Consider the following 26,162-nt stretch of genomic DNA (forward strand, 5'->3'; position numbering starts at 1 on the left):
GTTCTGAAATGTTCTTCCTTTCTTCCCTTAACACTTTCAAACATTATTCTCCAAGAATCCGATCCTGGCCACCCTATTAAAATTCATCCTGCTGCCCACTCCGCTGGGTCCCCTTCCTCCCTTACCACTCTCCTTCTACCAGTTGCTTGTATCACCAGCCGGTATACTGTATAAGTTGTTGACTTATTTTGCTTATAGTCTGTTTTGATCCCATCCCACCAGGACAGGTGGAGTTGTCTGTTCTGCTCACTCACTGCTGTATCCCAGGCACCTGGAATGGTGTTTAGCACGTAGGATATGCTAATTAAATAAGTAAATTAAATAAATGAGCCATTTATTTAATAAATAGTTATTACATGACTTCATCCTTTCCCCATCTGGGCACCAGCTATTCTTTGTCATACTTTGATTTTTACTAAACACCGTCTTGGTTCCCTTTGTCCAACACAGAGCATGCCTCTCACCCACGCACCCAACTCCTGTAGAAGACAAATGTGTGTTTGTAGAATTGTACAGCTGCTCCTCACTACTTTGCAAAAATTTATATATTTTTTCTACTTTTGTATCCTGGTCTTTGCCTAGTTTAGGACCTGGCACATAGAAGGCAAATCTCCCATTCAAAACCAGAGGCAAAAACGTGGGAGTGGTTCCCACTGGGGTGATTGAGCCCATATCAATCAATGATGAGGCCCCAAGATGCTGGTTAAAGCCAAGATATAGAGACAGGGAGGAGAGTATTTTGGAGCAGAATGGAGCACCGAGGCTTGAGTCTCAGATCTGGGAAGGATACAGGAGCTGCTGGGCAGCCAGAGGCTGTCCAGCTGGGGAGGGACAGGGACAGAGCCAGCGTAGCCAGGAAGGATCAGGACAGGGAAGCAAAGCAGAGATCCATGCGTTTGGCAGTCAGGAGGCACCTGTCATCCCTGTGTTTCAGCCACACAGAATGAATTGCCCTGCCTTTTACCTTTGCAAGCATAATAGAGATTATAAAGATAGTCTTTGCTTATTACTGCTTTACAGATTGAAGAGTTTTGACTTTTGTAGAAATGCAGAGTTTATTTTGGAATGGAGTCTTGCTCTGTTGCCCAGGCTGAAGTGCAATGGCACAATCTCAGCTCACTGCAACCTCTGCCTCCTGGGTTCAAGCAGTTATCCTGCCTCAGCCTCTCCAGTAGCTGGGATTGTGGGCATGCACCACTGCACCCAGCTTATTTTTGTATTTTTAGTAGAGACCATGTTTCACCATGTTGGCCAGGCTGGTCTTGAGCTCCTGACCTCAGGTAATCTGCCCACTCCGGCCTTCCAAAGTTCTGGGATTACAGGTGTGAGCCACTGTGTCCAGCCTTGGAAAATCACCTTCACCTCTAGCCTTCTCCATCCCCAGGAAATAAGCTAAATATTCGGGATGGGGCTAGGGGGTGGGGAAACCAATTCTGCTTTCTCTATATATTACATTTGAAACCATGTAAGTAAATTCTTAAATGTCCAATGTCAACACATTTTTCAAATTTAGTTAAATAAATGGATATACCTAATGATTGATGCTTAATACATTTTGCATTGGAAACCCAATTGGCTTTGGATTGTAATTTTATAGGCATCATTGGCAATCAGATGAGAACCTATGAAAAAATTACAGCTCAGGAGTTATACAGAAAGCAATAAAATTCTTAAAGGAAGCAAATTTTATATAATTTAAAACATATTTAAAGTAATGTTTTAGAGACATAGTAGAAAACTTAGTGTCCTTTGTTAAAACACAAGCAAACAGAAAACATTCCTAACGATATTGGGCATAGCCATAATGTGTGTTTGTATAACTTAAATTCTTTTGGTTTGTCTGGACTATTTTCATCACTTTTTTTTAAGAGGAGGGATCCAAATGCTCTCACTTCAGGGAACAGGCAGAACAATAAATACATTACTGACAAATCATGGCAGCATTGGTAGGCTAAGTAATTAAGCTGTTACATTCTTAAAAACAATCAAGTCTGTCCTGGATACAAGAACTGTACCCCCTCTCCTCTTCAGCGGGGACCTTCATAAAATACCAGACCTGGGCCTGGCATGGTGGCTCACACCTGTAATTCCAGCACTTTGGGAGGCTGAGGCGCATGGATCACTTGAGGCCAGGAGTTCGAGACCAGCCTGGGAAACATGGCAAAACCCCATCTCTACTAAAAATACAAAAGTCAGCCAGGTATGGTGGCATACACCTGTAATCCCAGCTACTTGGGAGACTGAAGCAGGAGAATCGCTTGAACCTGTGCTGTAGAGGTTGCAGTGAGCCGAGATCATACCACTGCATTCTAGCCTGGGTGACAGAGTGAGACCCTATCTCAAGAAACATAAATACCAGACCAGATTGGAAAAGCAAGTTATTCCCAATTCATGATTACATTATGGAATGTGTGCTTTCTGATAGAATTGAGGACATTCTTGTAAACACTATGGTGGCACCTTTGGTGTAATTATGAATATATCTCAACTGGAAAATCAAGACTGCAACTCTTGTCTGCCATCTTTCTGAGAGGACCAAACCAAAGGCCACGCCCCAGGGAGCCGGAGGATTCAGGATGAGACAGTGCCCCTGACGTTGCCCCCAGTTCCTAACAAACTGGCTTCTTGTTAAATTCAGTTAAGGGTTGCTAAATTAAAGTAACGCAGCCTCAGTATAGCTGTCAGACTCAAAAATCATTTTTCAAGGATTTTTATGGAAAACGGTGTGCTTTTCATTGGGCACAGAATTATCCCTGTGTGAGGGAAATCCATTCCATGAGTTTGTATTGAATTTGATGTCCAAAGTTTCCTGCCTAAGAGCTTGACCCCATGTGCAAGAAATTGGGTACAGAGCCTTAACAATAATTACCACCATTAGCTGGAAGCCAGCCTCTCCCTCGGTTCCTGTGCTGGACTTTAACTTCAGTTCTAGCAGAGCCTTTGCACTTTTGGAATTAATAGATCTGAGAGGCTGCAGCACTCCAAACTGCTAGTTGTCCCCGGACCTGCTGAGGAGAGGGATGCATGCTCAGCATTTCAGCATCTACAAATTGCTTTACCCGTTCAAAGTAAGGACTCACTCTGGGCTCAGTTCCTGGTGCCATGTAGAATCTGCTGGGTGACCAGAGATATGCAAAGACAGACACGCAAATGTATATGCACACTACAGGGACAGGTCCCCAGGCCCAGGCGGGGATAAACTGTAGCAGGAGGCCCACAGACATGGGCAGCAAACCCTGATGGAGGGAGAAGAAAGCTTCAGGGAAAAGGTTGGGATCTACCCAGGGGTCCCATGTGTTTTGAACATGGCTGGGACATGGTTCATAAGGAGTGTGCAGAATAAAAGCATGGAGAGGACAGTGAGGTGCCATCTGGGAGCAGAAAATTACTAGGATGGGTGAACAGTGTGAATTGTGCTCTGGGGCCATGTCCCTTTTAAAAGAGTACAATAGAGACCAGAATTAATGTTTAGGAACTAAATAGAAACTGTCACCAGGCATAGAAGTGGGGTGGAAGTGGGGCAGCAGAGTGAGAGATAGGGATGCCCATAAGGGCAATGGTGGAGAAAGCAGGACAGGGGCCATTTGGAACAGATGCCAGGGACAGCATCAGCAAGTGTGTGAATGAGGGGTGCAGGGAACAAGCAACCCAGAGATCGAACTCCCATCTCCTGTCTCTCTCCAGCTCTTGCCTTTTAACACCTTTGTTTTAATTATGAATACATCTTAACTGGAAAATTGAGGCCGCAATATCCCCGTTTCCTTTCGAACTCATATTTCTAAACCATACAAACCATATATTCTGGAGAATCCGCTTCATTTCTTGGCATTCTTATAGCATCATTCTCTCCCAGTCCTGCCAGCCCCAACCTGTGGAATCAGCTTCCTTCTTGGTCCTCGGTGCACGGACGGAGCTGTGGAGTCCCATTATCCTCTTGGAGTAGCAATCCCTGCGTCTTAGAGCACTGACTCCTGGGGAGGGCCACTTTGATAGAGCGCCTTAGTGCCCTAAGACACAGGGTGCACCCTTTTCTATAGACCATAGCCATTTTCCAAGCCTTTGTTTTGTTCCTAAAGCCCATAACTCTCTCCTTCATGTTCCCATTCTGATTTCCTGCTTGGCTTATTGTCCTATAGTTGAGAAAAGCAGCAATCAGATTTCAACCTGTTTCTTTCAACCAGTAAGTTTACCTGTGTCTGCCCTCACCTGGCTTCCCTCAACCAGTAAGCCTACCTAAGGCCTTCCATAGCTCTGCCCTCCTCCCATCCCAGAGGTGTTTGTTCCTATGCCGGACTCACTCCATAGCCTGTATCTTCTGCCCTCTTCAGTTTCTGCCAGGACATTCATTATTTCTTCAAGTTTACCTTTCGTTGTTGTTGTTAAATTTCTCCCATTTGCTTCCCCCATTTAAAAACACTTAATGATAATTATATTATGATTATAATTTCTTATATTTACTGAACATATTGTTTTCATAACAACCCTGTGATACAAATTCTATTGGTCCATTATATAGAGAGAAAAATGGAATCACAAACAAGCTAAGTAACCCTCAAAAAAAGCACACAGCTAACAAGTGATACAACCAAAATATGAACTTGGACAAAAAAAACTCAAATGGCCATCAGCTTAGCAACTACATCATGATACTACTCAGAACTTCCTCTTCTGTTATAAAAAAGGAAGCCAGCTTTCCTTGGTCATGCCCTTCCCCAATCTACCCTTTATCTTTCAAGTATTTTCACTTTCCTGTTACTTCCAAACTCTCCAAAATGAGTTCATATTCACTACTTCTGCTTTCTTATCTCCCGTGTGCCATACAACCTTTTGCAAATGTCCACAGAACTGGCTTTCTGTAGTTCTGCAGTGATCTCAAAAATGTCAATCCAAAAACATGTTTTAATCTAAAGGACTCTTTCCCTCTGATCTCTGTGTCGTCATTTGCTTCTGCTTCTCAGAAGACACTTGTTTACCTGCTGCCTTGCATTGCAACCTTCTTTCAGTGTGTGTATCTGATAGCTCTGATTACATTCTGAACTCTTGGTTGGCAAAATGTTTACATCTCTTAGTTCTACACCATGTACCCAGTATATAGCACATTTGCAACACATGTCAATCAGCTCTAACTGGGATGTAATTGGGATGTCTCTCATTGGCCCGCTGACTTACAGCACACTCAGCGGAAATAGGTTGCTTTAAACTGCATACTTTGTTTTCCTCTTCAACATTGCTTCAGCCCTCTGTGGCCAGAGCTCCCGGTTCACAAGGGTTTTTGTTGTTGTTGTTTGTTTGTTTGTTTGTTTTAAGATGGAGTCTCGCTGTCTCCCCGGCTGGAGTGCAGTGGTGCAATCTTAGCTCACTGCAACCTCTGCCTCCCAGGTTCAAGCGATTCTCCTGCCTCAGCCTCCCGAGTAGCTGGGACTACAGGCGCCCACCACCACACCTGGCTAATTTTTTGTATTTTTAGTAGAGACGGGGTTTCACCGTGTTAGTCAGGCTGGTCTCAATCTCCTGATCTTGTGATCCGCCTGTGTTGGCCTCCCAAAGTGCCGGGATTACAGGCGTGAGCCACCACGCCCGGCCACAAGGGTTTTTAATTGAAGAATAAAAGCCATGGAAGACACCCAAAGGCAGAAGAATCTTGATTATTTTTGCCCGAAGTCGTTCTAATCAACTGAGAAACCCCAATACTAAGCAAAGCTTCCAGCGGGGAGAGAAGGACCTTCGGTACACACCATAGACAGCATTTTATAAGGGAAATTTTGTTTTGCAACTTTCTGTTGTACCCCTTAACTTGTTCAAACTTGGGATTGATACACGAAGTTGTCTAAGACATGGTGAGAAGGAATACCGTGATAGGTCCTCAAGATTCACGTTTCCAAAGAGCAAATAAACAAAGGCCAAGAGTTGGACACAGTAACTCTACAAAACTGACGTTTCCCACGACCGCTAAAAACTTCTTTCTCTGTGCCAAACATGGGGATGGGATGACTTCGGGGACCGCCTTTGGCTGTGTAGGCTTCGATCTGCTCTGGCACGCTTCTCTAACCTGCCTGTGGGTTTTTGGTCCTTACAGCTCCTGACGGTCCACCTCAGGAAGTTCACCTGGAGCCTATATCATCTCAGAGCATCAGGGTCACGTGGAAGGTAAACCCAGCAAACACTTGTATTCCCGGTGCTTTCCCCCCAGGGCGAGCCCTTCACTCCTGTTCAGTGTTCCGACACCAAGACTCTCAAATTTTACAAAACTTAGTTTTTCAAAATTAACTGGAAAGCCCTTTTCCTAAAATGCAGTATTTGTATGCACATTTTGAATACTGTCACAGCAAATTCTGTATCACAGAGAATAAAGTGGTTTTATCTTTTTTTTTTTTTTTTTTTGCTTGAATCTTAATCAAGGTCCTAAGCAGTGGTCTCTACAGAAATAGTGAAACTGAAGTCCCTGACTGCTTGCTCTCATTTCATCCCAGCAAAAATGTTTTCAGATTGCTCTTTTTTAAATAACAAAGCATGCGGTGGCAGACAGTCCACCGAGGTGGCAGGAAACAGGCCAGGTCCTCACTGTGCCACTAACTTGATGTGTTCTCAAGAAAGCCCCTACATTTTCTTGCCAGTGAAGCGAGCTGTTGAATCAACTGACTCCCAGGGCAGTGCTACCCCATGTGTGGCCCATAGAGGCCAACTGGCTGCTGGTTACTTTAGTGTTTGTTGTAAGTAGCTGGGAGAGAAAGAAAGCTTGAGCCACAATGTAAACAATTGCATCACTAAGCACATTGTTTCATTCAACAGCCATGATTTCCATAGCAAACTTCCTCAAGTAAGGAAGCAGTGTTGATTCTGGAGCAAGCTCATCACCAACCACCACTGTTCCATGACCTTCAAGTCAGTAGCATGGCCCTGACCTGGTGGGCCATGGTATTAGTCATCCTCCTGAATGTGCTCTTGGAGATGACTGTCTTAGGCCAAATTCCATTTCATCCAGAATGTTATTATTGAACCAAGAGTTCTGTAAGATTGCATTAACTATCCCAGCTCTGAATTTCTCTCATTGCATGTGATTTTTTTTTTCTTATCTCTTTCCTCACCCTTTTTTTTTCCTGTGGTGTCAATGGGAGAAGAGGGCAGCCAACAACCACAATGAGGTCTTCACATCACACACCTCTTCTAACCATTGCATCTGTTTTTTGTTTGATTGTTTGTTTGTGTTCCCTCTAGTGTGGGTTCTTTCATAAGATGACCAGCCTCTGTAACAAAAATGGATTTTCAGTGTTGGGGCGGATACCACTTTTGGTATTACATGCGTTAATGCAGCCCCTTTGTGTCAGCGTTTCTCAACCGCAGTCAATGAGTTGTGTTTCCTGTGGGCAGTGTGATGTGACTGTTTAGCTGCACAGACAGTGCAGGCCGAGGAGTGTGGGGGGCGGTGTCATTGGTCTTTGTGAGCACATTCACCACCTGCGAGCATCACACACATTGTAGAATAAAGACACTCAGCAAGCCATAACCCCACATGCATTCCCGCCACTCTACAAATGGAATGCTGACTCACTCTGTCTTGAATGGAAGACTGTGAAGTTTTACCCACTAGCTTTACACATTCTCTTGTGTTTTTCCCTGAAAAAGACCAGGTATTACTATGGCCTCAAAAGCTTTTTGGGTCTTTTGGGTCCTGCATGAGAGAGGTGTCTGTCCACAGAGGATCTAGCTCTTATAACTAAAAATGGAAACTTCTGAGGCTTTAAAAGGCATTGTATCCTTTCTCTCTCTGTAGAAAGCAGCCACAAAAGTCAGTGCATTGCAGTTAAATTTCTTTTTAGTGCCAAAGGATGAACATGTTGTGGGACTATTAAAAGGAAGCCTGGCTTTCATTAGATTGTGAATCGACTGTAATATATTGTTCATGGAGGAGTGCAATATATCTCTGTAGTGGGCCTTTGTGGCATGGCCTGTCAGCAGGCGGACTTGCCGGTGATCTAACTGACTAATGAGGTAGGGGCTGCCCTGTTACCAGTTTATCATTTCATATTGGCCTGTTTATATAATGAGCTTTTAAAGGACAACACTGATTCAATCGAATTGGATGCTATTACGTGAAATCTAATGTATGTGTAAAGGACAATATGTTACATACAACATGCCTTTATTTATGGCATAAAATCCAGAATATCTGTTTTGTGTAAGGAGAAAGAAGGAAGGAGAAATAGCGTTAGCCCCAAAGAGGGAGCCCCACATCTGTCAGTCAGAGTGGACATATGCAATCGTGGGAAGTCTAAGGTGGGAGCTCATTCATGGTCACGGATTGGAAGTAAAAGATGCATTCAGTAGAGAGATACAGGGTATAAAGGAGGAAATAGCTCTGGGGTTTTGGTGGGAGAATTGGAAGTAAAAGATGCATTCAATAGATAGATACAGGGTAAATGAGGAAATAGCTCTGGGGTTTTGGTGGGAAAATAACCATTTAGACTCTAAGCCTTTTAAAGGTAAGGGGCGCTTTGGTGGCCTTTCTCTAACACTGGAGATAGAGATTACATTTATTTAATTATCATTGAACAAGCACTGCTTCTGTAACAACACCCTCTATTGATCAAAATAAGGAACTTTCCCCTTTTATTTTATTTTATTTATTTATTATTTATTTTGAAACAGTCTCACTCTGTCGCCCAGGCTGGAGTGCAGATGGCACAATCTTCGCTCCCTGCAACCTGTGTCTCCCAAGTTCAAGCAATTCTCCTGCCTCAGCCTCCCACGTAGCTGGGATTACAGGCACGCGCCACCACACCCAGTTAATTTTTTTGTATTTTTAGTAGAAACAGGGGTTTTCACCATGTTGGCCAGGCTGGTCTTGAACTCCTGACCTCAAGTGATCCACCCACCTCAGCCTCCCAAAGTGCTGGGATTACAGGTGTGAGGCAGTGCACCCGGCACCCCTTTTATCTTAGTTATTTCTTTCACCAAAGAAGAGCTTCTGATTTTGAAATCTTTCATGTCCAGCAAAGGTTGCTCAGGACCTAGTGAATGCAACCATCCTACATCAGCTAGAGCACCCGGATTCAGGCCCCTTACCTTGCCCCACCTTCCCAGGGATTCCTACCCACGCAACAGTCCACAAGTATGATCGTCTTTCTTGTCAGTGTTCCACGGTTTCTAACACGCTCACCTCTCCTGTCCATTCCTGCTCATTTGAGGCTCAGATTGTGCATGACTGACCCCGTGAACATGGGAATTTCCAAAGTGCAATTAGAGTTTCACCCTCTGTGTTACCCATCGCTCTTGGTGATGGCTCAGGGAGGTTCCCACCCCATGGCTTCTGCAGTCTGTTTCACATGCATCCCCTCCACTGTTCTGGGAGCTCCTTGGCGGCAGGAAGAGAGGCTTTTTCAGCTCCAATCCCTCGTGGCTGACATGTGTTCCATGAATGAATGAATGGGTTGAGTGAAGGAGAGGTGAGTGTATATGTGAGTTGGGAAGGAAGAGGCCTAGAAGACAAGTGTTCCATATCACAATTGCCTGTGAAGCATTATGTGTTTCTGAGACTGCCATGGAGAAGGCATCCCAGCTATTAGGATCTCCAGACAGCAAACATGCTGAGCTCAGGCCTAACTCATGATACAGTGAAATGCCCCAGCCTGTACAATGGCAGGCACCCAAAGATGTGAACCACACTCAATACACCAGGCGACCAACCACTTTTCATATGAGTTTCTACTATAGTAATTTTCAATATAGTTCATTGAAAAGTAAAGGGCAATAGTGGTCCAATTTGTGATAAGTTTCATGGGAAATGGACATCTTTACATCCCAAATGTAAGCCCATAGAAAGATGTTCAAGAACCACAAGCGTATTTGATGTCTATATTATGCAAGATAAAGTCTTGGAAAGGGCTCTTAAATACTTTTACAAATATTAAGTTAATTAAAGTGCTAACCGAGGCCTTGACAGAAATTCAAGAGACGATGTAAGCGGTTCTGAATAAACTAAAATAAATGACAATAAAGTTTCATTTGACATTCTTGGAAAAACAAAAGGATTTGTCTAAGCAAATACAATTTAATTTGTGGCAGATTTTGTTTCTGATTCAAAATCAGAAAGAGTATTTAAAGCTATAAATAATTGGTAACATATTTGATAAAGTACCTGAAAATTGTACAACTAAGGAATTCTTTGGTTTTTCAGAAAATTCTAATTTTTAGTTTATCTCCTAAAGTGTCTCTTTTAGCAGTGTCTGTCACCTTCTCTCGTAATCAGTCTCAGAATCAACTTACCCTCCTTTTATGCAAATTAAGGACAATGTGATTGCCAGCTACTTGTGTGCATGCTTGCGTGTGTGTATGTGTGTGTTTGCCATGGTCACTCCTAAAATAAAACTTTCATTATTTGGAATATTTAATGATTATATACATCTCAAAACATTTATCCAGAGAATACAATTTAAGACAGATGCTTTTTTCCTATTGATATAAAATATGTGTTGTTGTTTTATTTTTGCATTAAATGAGAAACCTTTGCAGAACCACAGGCTGTCCCAAAACTATGAAATGGTCAATTACTTAAATATTCCTGTGCTGAGAATAATGATCAAAGTGATAACTTGCAATAAAAATCTGAGAATAATTTTACCACTTTCTTGGCCCTCAGTATTGTACCATCTGGGTGAAAATTTTACTTAAAATGAGCAAAATTCTCATTTAGAATTAAGAAAGAGAGTTATGACTTCTGTAAAATATTAAAGTTGAATATTTAGAGATTTAATTAAATTTCAGTAATCCGAAGAATATTTTTAACCAGAATATCACGTCTCCACTCTCCCCAATAATTCCAGCTAATTGAGGCATCATTACAACCTATTACATTTCAGAGTTGAACTCTTACAACAGGAAAATGGCTCAGTCTGTCATCTAAAAACAAAACTGCCATATTTCCAGTGACCTCGACAGTAATGGTTTAATAAAATAAACTGCGGGCTCCGCTTGCCTTCTGCACTGAAATCCCTCTACCTCCGGGAAAGAACAAGGTACCTTCCCGCACTAGTATTTCCTGGCCAGGGGTTCCTGGGACAGCTGTCCTTCCGGGGGTTTGCTGCCTGCCAGGTACAATGCTCAACTTCTGCACACAGTATCTCATTTTATCTGTGAGCTGGGAACAGGCAGTTTTCTGCAGAGGGAGATCCTGAAGTCAAAGGAACTTGCCCAAGTTCTGAAGGCTGGTGACTGTCAGATTGAGGACTTCCACCCAGGCTGCCTGGGTCTGCCTCCTGGGTTTCTGAACAGTCAACAAGTTGATGACTATGAGGTGCCAAGATTGTAGTTCATGCCTAGTAATGCCCAATAAATATTAACTACCTTTACTATTCCTTCCAAACTCATGTTATAAATCATATCCAACCCCATAAAAATTAGAGAAGATATATGAAATTTACATTCTTACCTGCTATCCTTTTCTTTCCAAATTATAAACTTAACCTTAGAGTAACTTTAGTAGTGAGTAGACACCCTTTTTTCCTATATCAATTGAAATTCGAAAAGGTTGCCTTGAAATAAACTTTACTTAATTCTTCAACTATCACTTTAATCTTTAGGCTGTGAAAAATGGCAAAAGTTTGTATTTGCTTTTATGAACTAATCCATTGGCTCTAGCATTGGTTTTATAATACAGCCTTATTGAAATTCCTGAAAATCAACATTTCTTACAAATACTTAAATAATTTTTGGCCCTTCTCATATTAACGAGTCTAACCTCCTTCCTTGATAACAAGAAAAAAAATTTCAAAATCTCTGGTCATCCGTATGAAGTAAGATTGTTCTTCTTCAACTTTTTTAGGTGGACTAGACTCTAGGTTCCATGAGGTTTGAGGACATGTCTTGTGTGTTCACTGTAGCCTCAGCAGGAGTGCAATAAATTCTGTTAAATTAATGCATAAACCATTTACCATTATTTCCTTTTATCATAAAAGGTTCCTATCAAAAGGTGGTGCTTTAAAAAAAAAAAAAAACTGTGGACTTTCTAGAAAGCCATAGGTGACTAAATTTGCATATTTTTGTTGTATATATAAAATATGCGTGTTTCTTTAATGAAACCATGATGTTTGTTTATACCATTTGGAATGTATTCTACATCTTTCCATCTACGTATTGGGTTATTCCTCTCAGTTTAGCCATGTGATGGGCCTTCTTCAAGGACTCCAGTTCTCTGTCCCAGGAGAGAGCTGCCAGCCTGCATGCACAAAGGGTCTGGCAGGTCTCCTGACCTAAGCAGGCAGTTCCCTTGGTTTCTAGCTTCAGAGTGCAGCCAGGAAGATGCTGGCTGCATTTGCGAGCGCTACTGGCGGCCACAGGGGTGGAATCTGGGTCTGATGCTCAGGTAGGCTGGAAAGAGATGCTGTCTGGGACTGTCAGGCTAAGAGGCAATTCTTGATTCAAAACCCCACTGAAAAAGCTGTGCCTCTCCAGCAGAGTGACCTTGACAGGACACAAATCAAACTTGGCCTAGGGCTTACAACCAAGGCCGTCTGTCGTCATCAAGCCAGAAATCCTGTTAGATGGTTTCTTCTGAGAGCTTCACATTAAGTCTGGATGAACACAAAAAAATCTAAGTGTAGGCACTTTGATTTTTTTTTTTATAACAGTTAGGTTATAAACTGTAAAGTTGCAATACAATTTTAGAAGGAAAGTATTGTATTTTGTCTTGATTTAAAGAGCATATGATCAGAAATGCAAATAAGGTTGCAACTAAAGGGTATTTTGGTCATTTATTGATGCTCATCCTTAGGTCTTTTCTTAGTGCATCAACATTACGTTTTACAATTGGACCAGGTCCTGAAGTTGTGACACTAGGTCAAAAATTGTGTATGGTCAGAATAATATTGAAAATGACTTAAATTGTCTAATAAGCACACTATGCATGATATTCACTAGGAAGCTTTACAGTAACATATATGTACAAACATGTAATATTCACAGTGAAAACTGAAGAGTACATGTAAAAATATAAGTTGACATTATTTCATCACATTTTATATAAAGTAGCCTTAGCATAAGTTAAATCCATTTCCAACAAGTAAATTATGTATAATTAGAATACAGTATAAAAAGTACTGGATTAAATTTCAGAAAATTAGATACAACGCACATCTCTACACCTAACCAAAATGACCTTAAGCAAGTCACTCAATTTGTCATTATTGGAACTTGAACCCTTTTCTCTAGTTCTAACTTGAGTGTTTTATTCATTATATCATAACCAAGAAAGTAGCAGTGCATTTTAATGATAGATTCTCCTCCCTCTTCCCCTCCCAGCACTGACTTGATAGCCATAGAGGATAATGGATGTGGGCCCACTCTGGAATCCGTAAGGTGATCCCTTGATTAACAACCCCAATTTCGATCCCTATGCTAGATTCTGATTCCACCCATCCCACCAATGGCTCTGGACAGCACTGCCATTTCTGATGGCAGATACCTCCCAATAAATGTAAATATTGTGAAATTTTCCCAACAAAAAAAAAGAAGTTTATTTTCAATAACCTAATAATAGATGGATGGGGTTGGGCACAGTGGCACATGCCTGTAATCCCAGCATTTTGGGAAGCCAAGGCAGGCAGATCACTTAACATCAGGAGTTCGAGACCAGCCTGGCCAACATGGTGAAACCCTATCTGTATTAAAAATACAAAAATTAGCCAGGCATGATGGCTCATGCCTATAGTCCCAGCTACTTGTGAGGCTGAGGCAGGAGAATTCCTTGAACCCTAGGAGGCAGAGGCTGCAGTGAGGCAAGATTGCGCAACTGCACTCCAGCCTGGGTGACAGAGTGAGACTTGTCTCAAAATTTTAATTAATTAATTTTTAAAAATAGGTAGTAATTTAATAAAAGTATTCAGAAGACCATCTTAGACAGTTTTATTGGTTCTTATATAATACTAACTCTGCTTTTCATAGAGAACAAATCAGAAAATCAAGCTAAAGTGAATATGGCATTGAGCATTATGAATGCACAGATGCCATACAGGGAGAGCATAGGTGGATATACACTGTTTAATGTGCTGAATGTCCTCAGACAGCAGTTCTTAAGTCATCTCGCTGATGACATTTCCCATCTTTTCAGAGAAATCAAATGAGATAGATAAGTTAGTAAACAGGGCACAGATGTTAGAATGAAAAATCAAAGGAAAACGTATATCCAATCAAGAATTACATAGACATCATCAAATGGCATCTGCTATGTCATGAACCCCTTTCCTAAGGCAAAGGAAGAAACATGACATTAGTTTTACTGTTTAAAACTCGGTTGGACAAAGTTGGTTAGGGTCCATCATAGGAAGAAACCCAGCCAGGAGAGCATGAATTAGCTGCCCCAGCACAGGTAATTTCCAGACTATTTTCAAGGTAGCATGAAGCAAGACAGAAAAACACAATGTGTGCCTTCAAATGTATTTCACTAGTTCAAATACATTTAAGTTAATACATTAAGATGTAACTAACTCTATTTCAAGAGAGCCCATAACATTTTTAAAGCCAAACTCTTCATTGTATTAAAAACTCTGAAAGCTCCTTTAAATTCTTTCAATTCCTATAATAAACTCTTCCTGTTCTTTTGAAAAATTTAAGTTGAGACCAAAAATGAAAGTACTTTGTGCTTTGAGTAATTATAGATGTATAAGACATAAAACCATTTTACCTTCCTGTTTTCCCCACCAGTAACAATTTAAAGTTGGAAACAAGGTTTGTTTTTCTGTAAATAACAGAAGAATTTAGGTGGCAGATCCTCAGTGAATTTAGGAAACAAGACTTCCCACTGAAGTAGAGTGTGATTCAGGGAGTGCCTGTGTTGCTCCCGTGGGCCTGTGTGGTATCTGTGGCACGTGTTGCATCTGGACTTGTGGAGTGTTTCCCCCCAGCATAAGCCAGAGTGTTCACAGGGGCCCTTGGTCTGAATGCTTCTAGCGCGTTCCTAACAGGGAATATACAGTAGCCTATTGGACAACTCTTTCTTTTCTTTTGTTTTTTGTTTTTGTTTTTGTTTTTGTTTTAAGACAGCATCTCACTCTATCACCAAGGCTGGATGGTGTGTAGTGGCACCATCTCGGCTCACTGCAGCCTTGACCTCCCAGGCTCATGTGATCCTCCTACCTCAGCCTCCTGAGTAGCTGGGACTACAAGTACATACCACCATGCCCAGTTAACTTTTTGATTTTTTTTTTTTTTTTTTTAGAAAGAAGGTCTCACTATTTTGCCCAGGCTGGTCTCAAATTCCTGGCCTGCAGTGGTCCTCCTGCCTCAGCCTCCTAATGTGCTGTGATTACAGGCATGAGTCACTGTGCCTAGCCTAGACAACTTTTTCAATACTCTCCCCCCAAATACCTATTCTTGCATGTTGATGTCTAAAATTCCCTTTAGTCAAGGCTAAAGCCTTTCATTACCCAAAAATAGATAAGAGGCTACATGTGGTGGCTCATACCTATAATCCTAGCACTTTCCCTCATCTTCCTGTCTTCTTCTGAGCCCTCAACACTCTTCTAACCTCAGCCCATTACCCAGTTCCAAAGTCACTTCCATATTTTCAGGTAGCTCTATAGCAGTGCCCCACTCAAAAATAGTTTCCAGTTCATTGGTTCTTTTGGCATGGATGTAAAGCACTCAGGAATTCCTTCCAGTTGTAAAATTGAAGCTCACCTTTCAGCAGGCAGGCTCCTTCTGAGACCTGGATCTTCTCTGGTTCTTCTGGACAGATACTTAGCAAAAATGACAAAGGCTGCAACAACCATGCATGTGACTGATGCTGCTCACTCCTTTACAAGCGCGCTCTCTCTCTCTCTCTCTCGCTCTCTCTCTCTCTCTGTCTCAGTTTGACTGTCACAGCTTCCACCTGCCTCCTGGCAGTGCCATTCCCTGCCATTCCCATCTGTATGTCCCTTCCAGCCCAGGGTCACTCTCACCCACTACCTGCTCTCAGCCTCATCCCTGTGAATTCCAGGACTCAGTTTGTCTCCACACTTACCCTCTCCTCGTATATCACGTAAGGGTTCTCTTAGTTATTCTTGAATTTATATTATTAACAAACATGGAAGAGTGGGAGGGAAATGGAGGCAGTTTCAGTTTAAAAACCTACAAAGTAGACAGAGTCTGCCCTGTGCACCTGTCAGAGCACTGGTCAGGGCGACTCCTGGCTTGGCTCCCTGCCCTGGCCTCCAGCTTCCCAAACCCTGCCCTCCTCAGTGGAAAGGGCCTGTTTGGTCCCAGGGAAGATTCTTCTTCACCCTCCTTTCCTCTCTTTTCTCATCAAGACATCCAGGTTGCCTCCAGAGCATGCAGACCCGGTGGTTTGTTGGGGTGAGAGGTGGATGTGGATATGTCTTCATCTCACTCAGCTCCACCCCTGCCCAACTGGCCTCCTTACCAGCCATGTTGGATCATGACTGGCCCTCCACTGGCGCTGTCTTACAAAACTTCCAGAATCAGACGCTGTCTTCTCCCACCCCACAAAACTACTTCTGAGCATTTTCCATGGCCCCGTGACCATGCCTTTGAAATCCTGCCTCTTGTGCTTGTTTATCAGATTAGGGTCAGGGAGACCCTCCCTCCCTTATCTCTGTGGCCTTTCTTGGGCCCCTGCCCTGCCCTCCTTGGCCACACTACCATTACAGGGCCTCCATTACCTGCAGAGGGTCTACTCTGGGTTGAGCCTTCCAGGCATGCGTGGTGGGCCAAAGCCCTTTGGGTTCACTCAGCCACTGCTAAATAGTTGGGGCCCAGCCTTAGGCTCACAGACTAGCATACTCCCTCTTTGGCATCAGAGCACACCCTCTAAGTCCCCACTGTCGGGCACAGGAGATAGGTGGGGGCATTTCCAGAGGCCACCCCTCAGAGCTGATTCATAGAAAGCAAAGCCCGAATTCCCTTGTTTGGTCCTTGGCAGAGAGCACTGATAGGCCTCTGTGGCTGGTAGGAAATACTAACTGTGGCTAGCAGGTGGTATGAGGTATGAAGAACAACAGAATTCGAAAAAGGAGTGTCCCAGCAAGAGGAGCTGTTTCACAGGTGTTTTTTGGCTGGATGAATACAGTGGAAGCTGTCCTACTCTTTAGAAATGGAATAAATGGAGTTTTGCTTTGCAGTAGTTAACCTCAATTCCATATGGTAAAATTATCAGTCTATTTATAGCATTCAGCATTTATGTCTCAAGGCAAAGCCCACATACACCCTTGGCCACCCTTTCCTCCTCAACTGCCAAGTCTGACTAGAATATGGCTGCTGCAGCCTGCAAATAACATTCTTGGTTCTCAAGACAGCGCCTATTTCAAATAATCTGTCATTTATCATTTATTTATCAAACTGAAATTGCATAGCCCCTTAGTTCTAAACACTGTCTCATTATCAGGTTATGTGGCCCTTTTCTACTTCATGAAATATGGACACCTCATCCTTTCCTAGCTCCTCAAAAGATAATGACTTTGGGGGAGCCAGTCACATGCCTGTATATCTCCCCATTATGAGACCTAGGACACAGATAGTGTTTTTAATACAGTACAACTCTAAGGAGAGATATATGAACAAAAATATCATTTAAGGCCAGAAGCAGTGGCTCACACCTATAGTCTCAGCACTTTGGGAGGCTGAGTTGGGCAGATTATTTAAGCTCAGGAGTTGGAGACCAGCCTGGGCAATATGGCAAAAACCCATCTCTACAAAAAAATACAAAAATTCGCCTGGTATGGTGGAATGCTTGTGATCCCAGGTACTCAGGAGGCTGAGGTCGAAGGATTATTTGAGCTTGGGGAGGTTGAGGCGGCAGTGAGCCATGATCCCACCACTGCATTCCAGCATGGGTGACAGAGTGAGACCCTGTGAAAAAGAGAAAAGAAAAAAGAAAAGAAAAGAAAAAAAGGGAGGGAGGAGGGAGAAAGGAAAGGAGAAGAAAGAAAGGAGAGAAAAGGAAAGGAAAGGGGAAAGAAAGGAAAGGAAAGGAATTATTTGAGGCAGTAATGTAAAAAAATCTCCTCTCTCTGACGTAACTCCCTCAAAATCCATTGTCCATGGACCAAGATAGCCAGCTGGTTCTCACACCACCCACACACTTATCGTAAAGCAGAATCCCTTTAGGGCTGCGTAAGGTAGATCTTTAAATTGCTCCTAAGACCAGGAAGGTCTAACAGTTTTATGTGCATGTATTCCCTTTTGTTCTGCAAAGAACCAGGAAAATGGGTTATTGGCTAACCTGAGAAATGGGGGAATACACAGTGACTGCTTTTTAACTAAATAGTCTCTTCAAGCAAAGCCAAATCTAAATCACTGAGTGACTCCCGGTGATAAGAACTGTGATTCTCAGACTTGAGGGAGCACCAGTATCCCGGAGGGCCTTTTAAAACACACCTCACCAGGCTCCACCCCCAGGGTTTATTCTAGATTCAGGAAGTCTGAGTGCTTGCAGTTCTTGCAGCTCTAACAGTTTTCCAGGTGATGTGGATGTTGCTGGTAGCCACGATGCTACTACATACAGGCTCCATAGGTTCTGTCCCATAGGAATGTCCCTAGCTTCATCTGTGCTTGTACCATCCCCCACCCCTGTGATCACCATGGATACCTCACCTCAGAGTCACTTGAGCCTCTCTGCATTCCTTGGTGTCTTCTGTCCTTGCACCTGGATGCAGCTGTGTTAGCCAATTGCTTTGCCGACAGCATTGCACCCTCCAAGGCAACGTCCAGTCGCCCTTCAGCTCAGGTGAGGTGTGCTCTTCTCTGGCAATCCTTCTGACCCCAATTTGCCCCTCCATAGTACCCTGGGCAAACCTGCAGCACTGCAAGTATCATGCAGTTTTCTGAACACTGATTAACTCATAGGTGTCCCTGGTGTGCCATGCCTTGTGTAGAATAGATGCCCAGTTAAAGTTTGTTCAATGTGATGCGCCCATTCACTGAGCAAGCTTATGGAGTAGCTACTGTTTATGTTGGAAAGCAGGTAAGGGCGGGGGGCGGGGGGCTGCAGAAAATGCACAAAGATGAAAAAGACCATCCGCCCAACTTACCACATAAGGGAAACGAGGACAGATTACATTTTAAGTGGATTTGGAGGAATCTAAAAAGAAAATGTTCATTTCCCAACTAAATTATTCAACATGCCTGAGAAAGACAGGGTTCTTCAAACATGAAATTCTGCAGTGAGGCTTTTAGCTGACTCTGGCCAACAGGTGAATTCTGCACATCCAGCAAAAGTCATTTCCTTTCAATGGGAAGGGGCGGGAGGCATGTGGGAAACAGAATATGGCTGGTGGTCTTCAGCACAAGAGATGCCTGTTCTAATCAGCCACATCCAGGAAGGTACGGTGAGCATTTGCACGTCTACTGTTTTACTGTCCCTTTAAATGATGAAGCATCTGCCACCGGCGGCTTGCAGCAGACTGATTAGGAAGGACGTATAAAATACAGTCACTTGCACACCGTGCAAATACATTGACACGGTGCAACTGTTGTCATGGAGATCAAAAGAGAAGGTTTCTTAAAGGAAGAGGGGGTTGGGAGGGATTTGGAAGCTGGAGAAAGGGCGTCTGGGAGGATGAAAGGAGGCTGTTTAGGAGGACTACAGGAGAAAAAAACCTGCCAGGCCAGGAAAGGCGAGAGAGAGGAAAAAACCTGCCAGGCCACCGCAGATAAATGAAAGAAATGAGAAGAAATCAGGATCATTACTGGATCCAAAGGCAAATGAATGGGGGAGTAAAGTTCAACACAGGAAAAACAATCTTTGTGTGAGAAACCTAACAATGAGCAGGCATGACCTTCTCTTGGATTTGCACTGCATTCAACAGGATTTGAGAAGAGGCAAACAGAAAGCACTCACTTTGGAAAGCAGTCTGTTGTTTGTAAATACGTCCTCAAGGATTTCTTTAATTTAAGCACATTTCTAAATTTCAACATTTTCCCCTGTGGAAAGGACCTCATTTTATTGAGTTCTTAAATAGGAGTAGAAGGGAGCCCTTAGGGGTTTTTGGGGGGTTTTTTTGTTGTTTTTTTGTTTTTGTTTTTGTTTTTTTGGTTTTTTTTGTTTTTGTTTTTGTTTTCATATACTTACTTTTCAAAGGACTCCTTTAATTTGTCTTAAGATGACTGGTTACCAAGTGAGATTTGCTGTCAATCTGCAGGTCCATCATCATAAAAACATGTAACCCACTGGCTGGCTGAATAAGTGAGCAAATTCTCTTTCTGGAATCATTCTTTTAAGAAGGACAAAAATGAATGACAGTGTTCAAATAAATTGGCTCATCAGAAGCTATTTTCATCCCTGGTGGGGCCTGGGCAATGAAGCTCAACCCCTCCAAATCCTGCCTCAACCTGTCATCCTTCTGTGTAGGCCAGCAGGCTAAGTCCCAGCACGGAAGCCAACCCTCAGCTGGAATCCACACTTCCCGGCTTTCACATTGGACTGCTGAGTTCTCCGCTTCTCTTCAACAGCTAAGCCAGGTCTCTCTTCAACAGCTAAACCATGTGTCTGCAGTCGAGGAATTCCTTCTGACTTCATACCTTTGCCATCAGTCCTTTACCCAGTTAGAGTATAAACCTGTATCTGCGATCATTCTTACCCATCTCTTTTCTTGCACCTCATGTGTGTTCAAAACCATTCTCTTCTCCATCTGCAAGAGCATCTTCTGAGAACATCCCAGTGTTGAAGCCCTGATTTAGACAGGGGGAAATAGTAAGTGAGATTACATTCTGTAGGGTTCCTTGCATTCTAGAGCTTGCAATGCTATTCTTTGAAACCACATGTTTCTTCGAGAATGGTGGCCACCAGAGGAGGTGGAAGTGATGAGTGAATGCCAATGGAGACCAGGGAGGGAGAGGGCTTCTTGGTGGGAGTGGTCTGGGGAAGAGCCCTGGTGAGCTGGAAGCTGAGCTGGCCTGCAGAGAAGGAGTAGAGGGGGTATTCGTTGAAAGAAGAAAGAAGAAAATTTTTTGACAACAGCTTTTATAAGGTGGGAATATGTAAGAGAGTTGGGATCCCCACCCTCTTTCAGGCAGTCAGAGAGGAACCCAGGTGAGCAAGGAACACCCAGGAGGCATTAGTCTTGAAAGATGAGGCAGAGATCAGATCTCACAACAGGTACTAACTGAGATCGGGAGACAGAGATCAAAGAGGCATGGTCAAAGTGGTTTCATAGGAAATTTGTGTTCTCCAATATTATGCAACTCAGATTCAAAATACGTTTCCAGATCCCTACCTGATTTCTTCTTTTCCTTTTCTTCTTACCCCACCATTAACCTCATTCACTGAGTTTCATGAAAGTGAATCATTATTTCTACCCATGTGTCAATTGTTCTACAGTGCTAATTAACAACCTTAATACAGTGTTCTAAAGATCATTTCCCTATGAGGATGTATTCTCTATACCCCAGAAAACCATCTCCCTTTGTTCCAAGTAGACACATGCTCCAAGCAAAAATGGCTAAAGCATCATTCAAAACAATTTTCCAGTAAAGGATCTTATGCACTAATTTTTCTTGGGAATATGAAGCCCACTGCCAGACAAATGGATTAAAATGTCTCCACTAAACACACCTTCCACTCCTGCTGACTTGTCCATAACTCAGCGTGAGCCTCTAGTGTCATTTTTGAAAACCTGAACTACAGGCCCTAACATTTCTTATACTTAATATACAAAATCCCTACATTTATGGATTTTTTTCAGAGGGTGTTTTAAAATACATCCGCAAGGATTTCTTTAATTTAAATACATTTCTAAATTTCAATCTGACTAGTCTATCTGCAAATTAATAAAGTAACTTAAACTTTCCCTGGTAGAGTAAGAATTTTTGCTTGCTTTTATGCATAAAAATATATAATTTTCTCTTCATGTGATCCATTAAATTTTCCTCTGATTAGAAATGCTATGTATAGTATAACTTTACAAAACTAGCAAACTTTGCAAAAGGGTGAAAAGTTCTCTGAGGCTCTATGAGTGGTTAATACCAAATACAACTTTGGAGAATTCCTACTCTATACTTGCCTTGAGATAGTTGTTTTAACATATTTGACCTTTTGTTTCTTCATCTGTGAAGAAGTATACTTATACTCTGTGGGGTTTTTGTGGGAAAGAAAATGAAATAATATACATAAAGCACAAATTACAATGGGAAGCAAACAGTGTTCAGTAAGTGGAAGTGGAGGTGGTAGAGGTGGTAGTAGTTGTAGTGGTCATTGTGGTGGCATTCATGTTGGTGTTGGGATAGTGATGGAATGATGGATGGTTGTGGTGATAGTGATGTTGGTGTTGGAATAGTGATAGAGTGATGGATGGTTGTGGTGATAGTGATGTTGGTGTTGGGATAGTGATGGAATGATGGATGGTTGTGGTGATAGTGATGTTGGTGTTGGAATAGTGATAGAGTGATGGATGGTTGTGGTGATAGTGATGTTGGTGTTGGGATAGTGATGGAATGATGGATGGTTGTGGTGACAGTGATGTTGGCGTTGGGATAGTGATAGAGTGATGGATGGTTGTAGTGATAGTGATATTGGTGTTGGGATAGTGATGGACTGATGAATGGTTGTGGTGACAGTGATGTTGGCATTGGGATTGTGATAGAGTGATGGATGGTTGTGGTGATAGTGATGTTGGTGTTGGGATAGTAATGGAGAGATGGATGGTTGTGGTGATAGCAATGTTGGTGTTCGAATAGAGATGGAGTGATGGATAGTTGTGGTGGTAGTGATGTTGGTGTTGGGATAGTGATGGAGTGATGGATGGTTGTGGTGACAGTGATGTTGGTGTTCAGATAGTGATGGGGAGATGGATAGTTGTGGTGATAGTGATGTTGGTGTTGGGATAGTGATAGAGTGATGGATGGTTGTGGTGATAGCAATGTTGGTGTTGGAAGAGATGGAATGATAGACAGTTGTGGTGGTAATGATGTTAATATTGGGATGGTAATGGAGTGATGGATAGTTGTGGTGATAGTGATGTTGGTGTTGGGATAGTGATAGAGTGATGGATGGTTGTAGTGATAGTGATGTTGGTGTTGATAGAGTGATGGATGGTTGTGGTGATAGTGGTGTTGGTGTTGGGATAGTGATGGAGTGATGGATGGTTGTGGAGATAGCGGTGTTGGTGTTGAGATAGGGATGAAGTGATGGATGGTTGTAGTGATAGTGATGTTGGTGTTGGGATAGTGATAGAGTGACGGATGGTTGTGGTGATAGTGATGTTGGTGTTGGGATAGTGATAGAGTGATGGATGGTTGTGGTGACAGTGATGTTGGTGTTGAGATAGTGATGGGGAGATGGATGGTTGTGGTGATAGTGATGTTGGTGTTGGGATAGTGATAGAGTGATGGATGGTTGTGGTGATAGCAATGTTGATGTTGGAATAGAGATGGAGTGATGGATAGTTGTGGTGGTAGTGATGTTAATATTGGGATAGTAATGGAGTGATGGATAGTTGTGGTGATAATGATGTTGGTGTTGGGATAGTGATGAAGTGAAGCATCTTTTTAGTAATAGTGATGGCAACATCAAGGATGATGATGGAAGTAGTAGAGGTTGAAGTGTGGTTTGTTGGTGAAGTTTGTGATAAATATGGTGGTAAAGTTGGAAGAAGTGATAGAGGTGCTTCTACCTTTAGGTTATTTCTATGGCGGTGACGTTGATACTGGTGGTTGTAATGTTGGTGATGTCAGTGGTGGAGATGCTATTGGTGGTGGTGGTCGTGTTCACAGTATTTTTGGCAGAGATGAAGCTGGTGGTGATGATGGTGGTAGAGATGGTAGTAGTGATGGTGGTGGCTTGGCTGTGTGGGGGACCTGAGGGAGTGACACTGATGTTGGCAGTGGTGACAGTGACCTGCAGAGGTGGTATGCGTTGATTGGTGGTGGTGGTCATCATGGTGGAGGTGCCAGTTAGTGTTGTAATTGAAATAGAAAGATAACCTAGAGATGAGTCAGCACACTACCTTTTTTTAAAAAAACAGCTTTATTGAGATACAGTTAGCATGCTGTAGCATTCCTATTTTAAGTGTATGATTCAGTGGTATTTCATATGTTTACAGAGATATGCAGCCATAACCATAATTGTAAACATTTTCATCACCCCACAGGGAAAGCTTGCAACCACTGGCAGCTGCTCCCATCCTCCCCCACTACCTTTTAAGTCTGTTTTTAAATCATATAGTTTGGGAAACTGCAAGCTATGAAACTGAAAGTATATGTTCTTTATAGGAAACACATCTCACTTCTTCAGGTGCAACAGTTTATTCTGCATGAAAACTGTAGATCGTATTAGCACCCTTTTACAAAAGGATGTAAAAACACTACTGCCATCAAATAACTCATAACTCTACTCAATATATTTCATTTCAAAATTGGAATATTAAGAAAAATAGAGGAGAGCTCTCTTGTTTGTTCCTTGTGATATAGTCCCTTAACTTACCATAGTATATTACACATCTGGAAGAATAGTAACCAAAAAAGCCCTATCTCATTAACAGCCAACTGAAGCATGGACTTAAAAAATAAGACAGTCATCTACTTGTGGGACTTGAGTTCAATAAATAGAAACAGAGAAACTATATTGTGAAGATGTTTAACATAGCATTTGTGGTAGTAAATAAACCCGGAAAGAACAATATCCCCAACAATAAAAAAAAAATGGTTAAATAAAATAAAACATCACTATGATGGAATATGATATTTAAAGACTATGAATTAAAGATGGGAATATAATCATAATAGCACATTAAATGAAGAAGAAAAATTCAGACACCAAGTTGCACAGGCTACAAACACAGCTATGTAGGGCAAAACACTTTACTTTAGATGAATAGGCTGAAATGCTTCAAAATGTGAATAGAGTTGCATTGGATAGAAATGGTGGTGGTTTACTTTTATTATAAAAATGAGATAATTATTCTGCACAATATTTTGCAGAAGTATCAACTAAGAAAAAATAAGCTTTATTTTGGAACTCACAGGACTAAAATGTAGTTCTTCTAAGAAAAATGTAAAGAATTTTCTTTTTCTTGTTAACAAAATATTGAAATGGAACAGAACAAAAATACCTGTGTTGTCTATTATACTTAAGCTTCTTAGAATGTGTTTTCACCCATGGGGAGGAAAAAAAGGGAAGATTTCTCCATTCTACCTGCAAAACATAACAGGCAGGATTAATCCCGCCAAACTGGAGGAACTACATGTCAGCAAGCAGGTCCCTTCATTCTTGTGGAGGATTTAGCTAAATTGGTTACTCTATGAAAACATTTTCTCACAGGCATTTGACTCTACTGTCTACACTTCTTGACCTGACTCCACATTCCCCATACTATGAATCCAACTTGCTGTCTTAGGGAGCCTTCAAGCCTCACTGGGAGCCAGTTGAACAATTAGAATATTTAATGGATGTAAACCTCATTTAAAAATAATATTATTTTATTTGGGTCACTATATCTAACATTAAAACACTGTGTAAAATAGGGGAAATCTCCTTGTTGGTAAATTTGACTTATAGGTGATGTTGGCAGAGAAATTAATTTGGTTGATTAATTAGGTTACATAAATACAATTCAGTGGTTGCAGCAGAACAATTTTCACGTAGAGTAGTTGAATTTTCAAAACACAGAATCTTGATATCTATTTCTAAACAGTGTGAAAAGCCATAGCCCATCAATGCAAAAGCCAGCACATCTGTGGATTCAGAGGTGCATAGACATTTGTTTATAATAAAAAAGGTATGAGCTCTTCTACCAGGATCTAACTCTGAGCCAACAGATACAAATAATAAATGGTTTACGTGACTGTTTCACTGACACCTGCTGGCACCATGAATATACTACATTAGATTGGCTATTGGGAAAAGCAAGTGGAGTCCAAGAAAATCATAAATGGAGAAACTTGCTGTGAACAATAAAAATGATTTTACTGCTCTTGAATAAGTCAGAATGACTACTAATGACAGTCTGAGGCATGGAATCCCCTGGGAAGTTACTATTAGGCAATCCATAAGTGTTTGCTGAACCCATCAATGCTGCTCATCAGCTCAAAACCTTCTTCTGATTTCTTCCTGTCTGCCCTGCCCTGGTCACATTTGGCAGGTTTTCAAGGTCTTGCTCCACTCTGTCTGTTCCCTCCTGACTCACCGCTGGGCAGGTGCACACCCTCTGCAGGCTCCACTCACCCCATCCTCCTTCCAC

General features: G+C 42.1%; 1 protein-coding gene across 1 annotated transcript in view; it reads left to right on the forward strand.

Annotated features, from left to right (window-relative positions):
* The window catches only part of DSCAM (DS cell adhesion molecule), an 831,700-nt gene that overhangs the window by 682,397 nt on the left and 123,141 nt on the right, over positions 1–26,162 (forward strand). Inside the window, exon 16 of the mRNA XM_028845317.2 lies at positions 6,077–6,147. Within this exon, the coding sequence (XP_028701150.1) occupies positions 6,077–6,147 (71 nt within the window). The remainder of the gene's footprint in view (positions 1–6,076; positions 6,148–26,162) is intronic.

The sequence above is a fragment of the Macaca mulatta genome, chromosome 3 (genome assembly GCF_049350105.2).
Source record: "Macaca mulatta isolate MMU2019108-1 chromosome 3, T2T-MMU8v2.0, whole genome shotgun sequence".
Lineage (NCBI taxonomy): Eukaryota > Metazoa > Chordata > Mammalia > Primates > Cercopithecidae > Macaca > Macaca mulatta.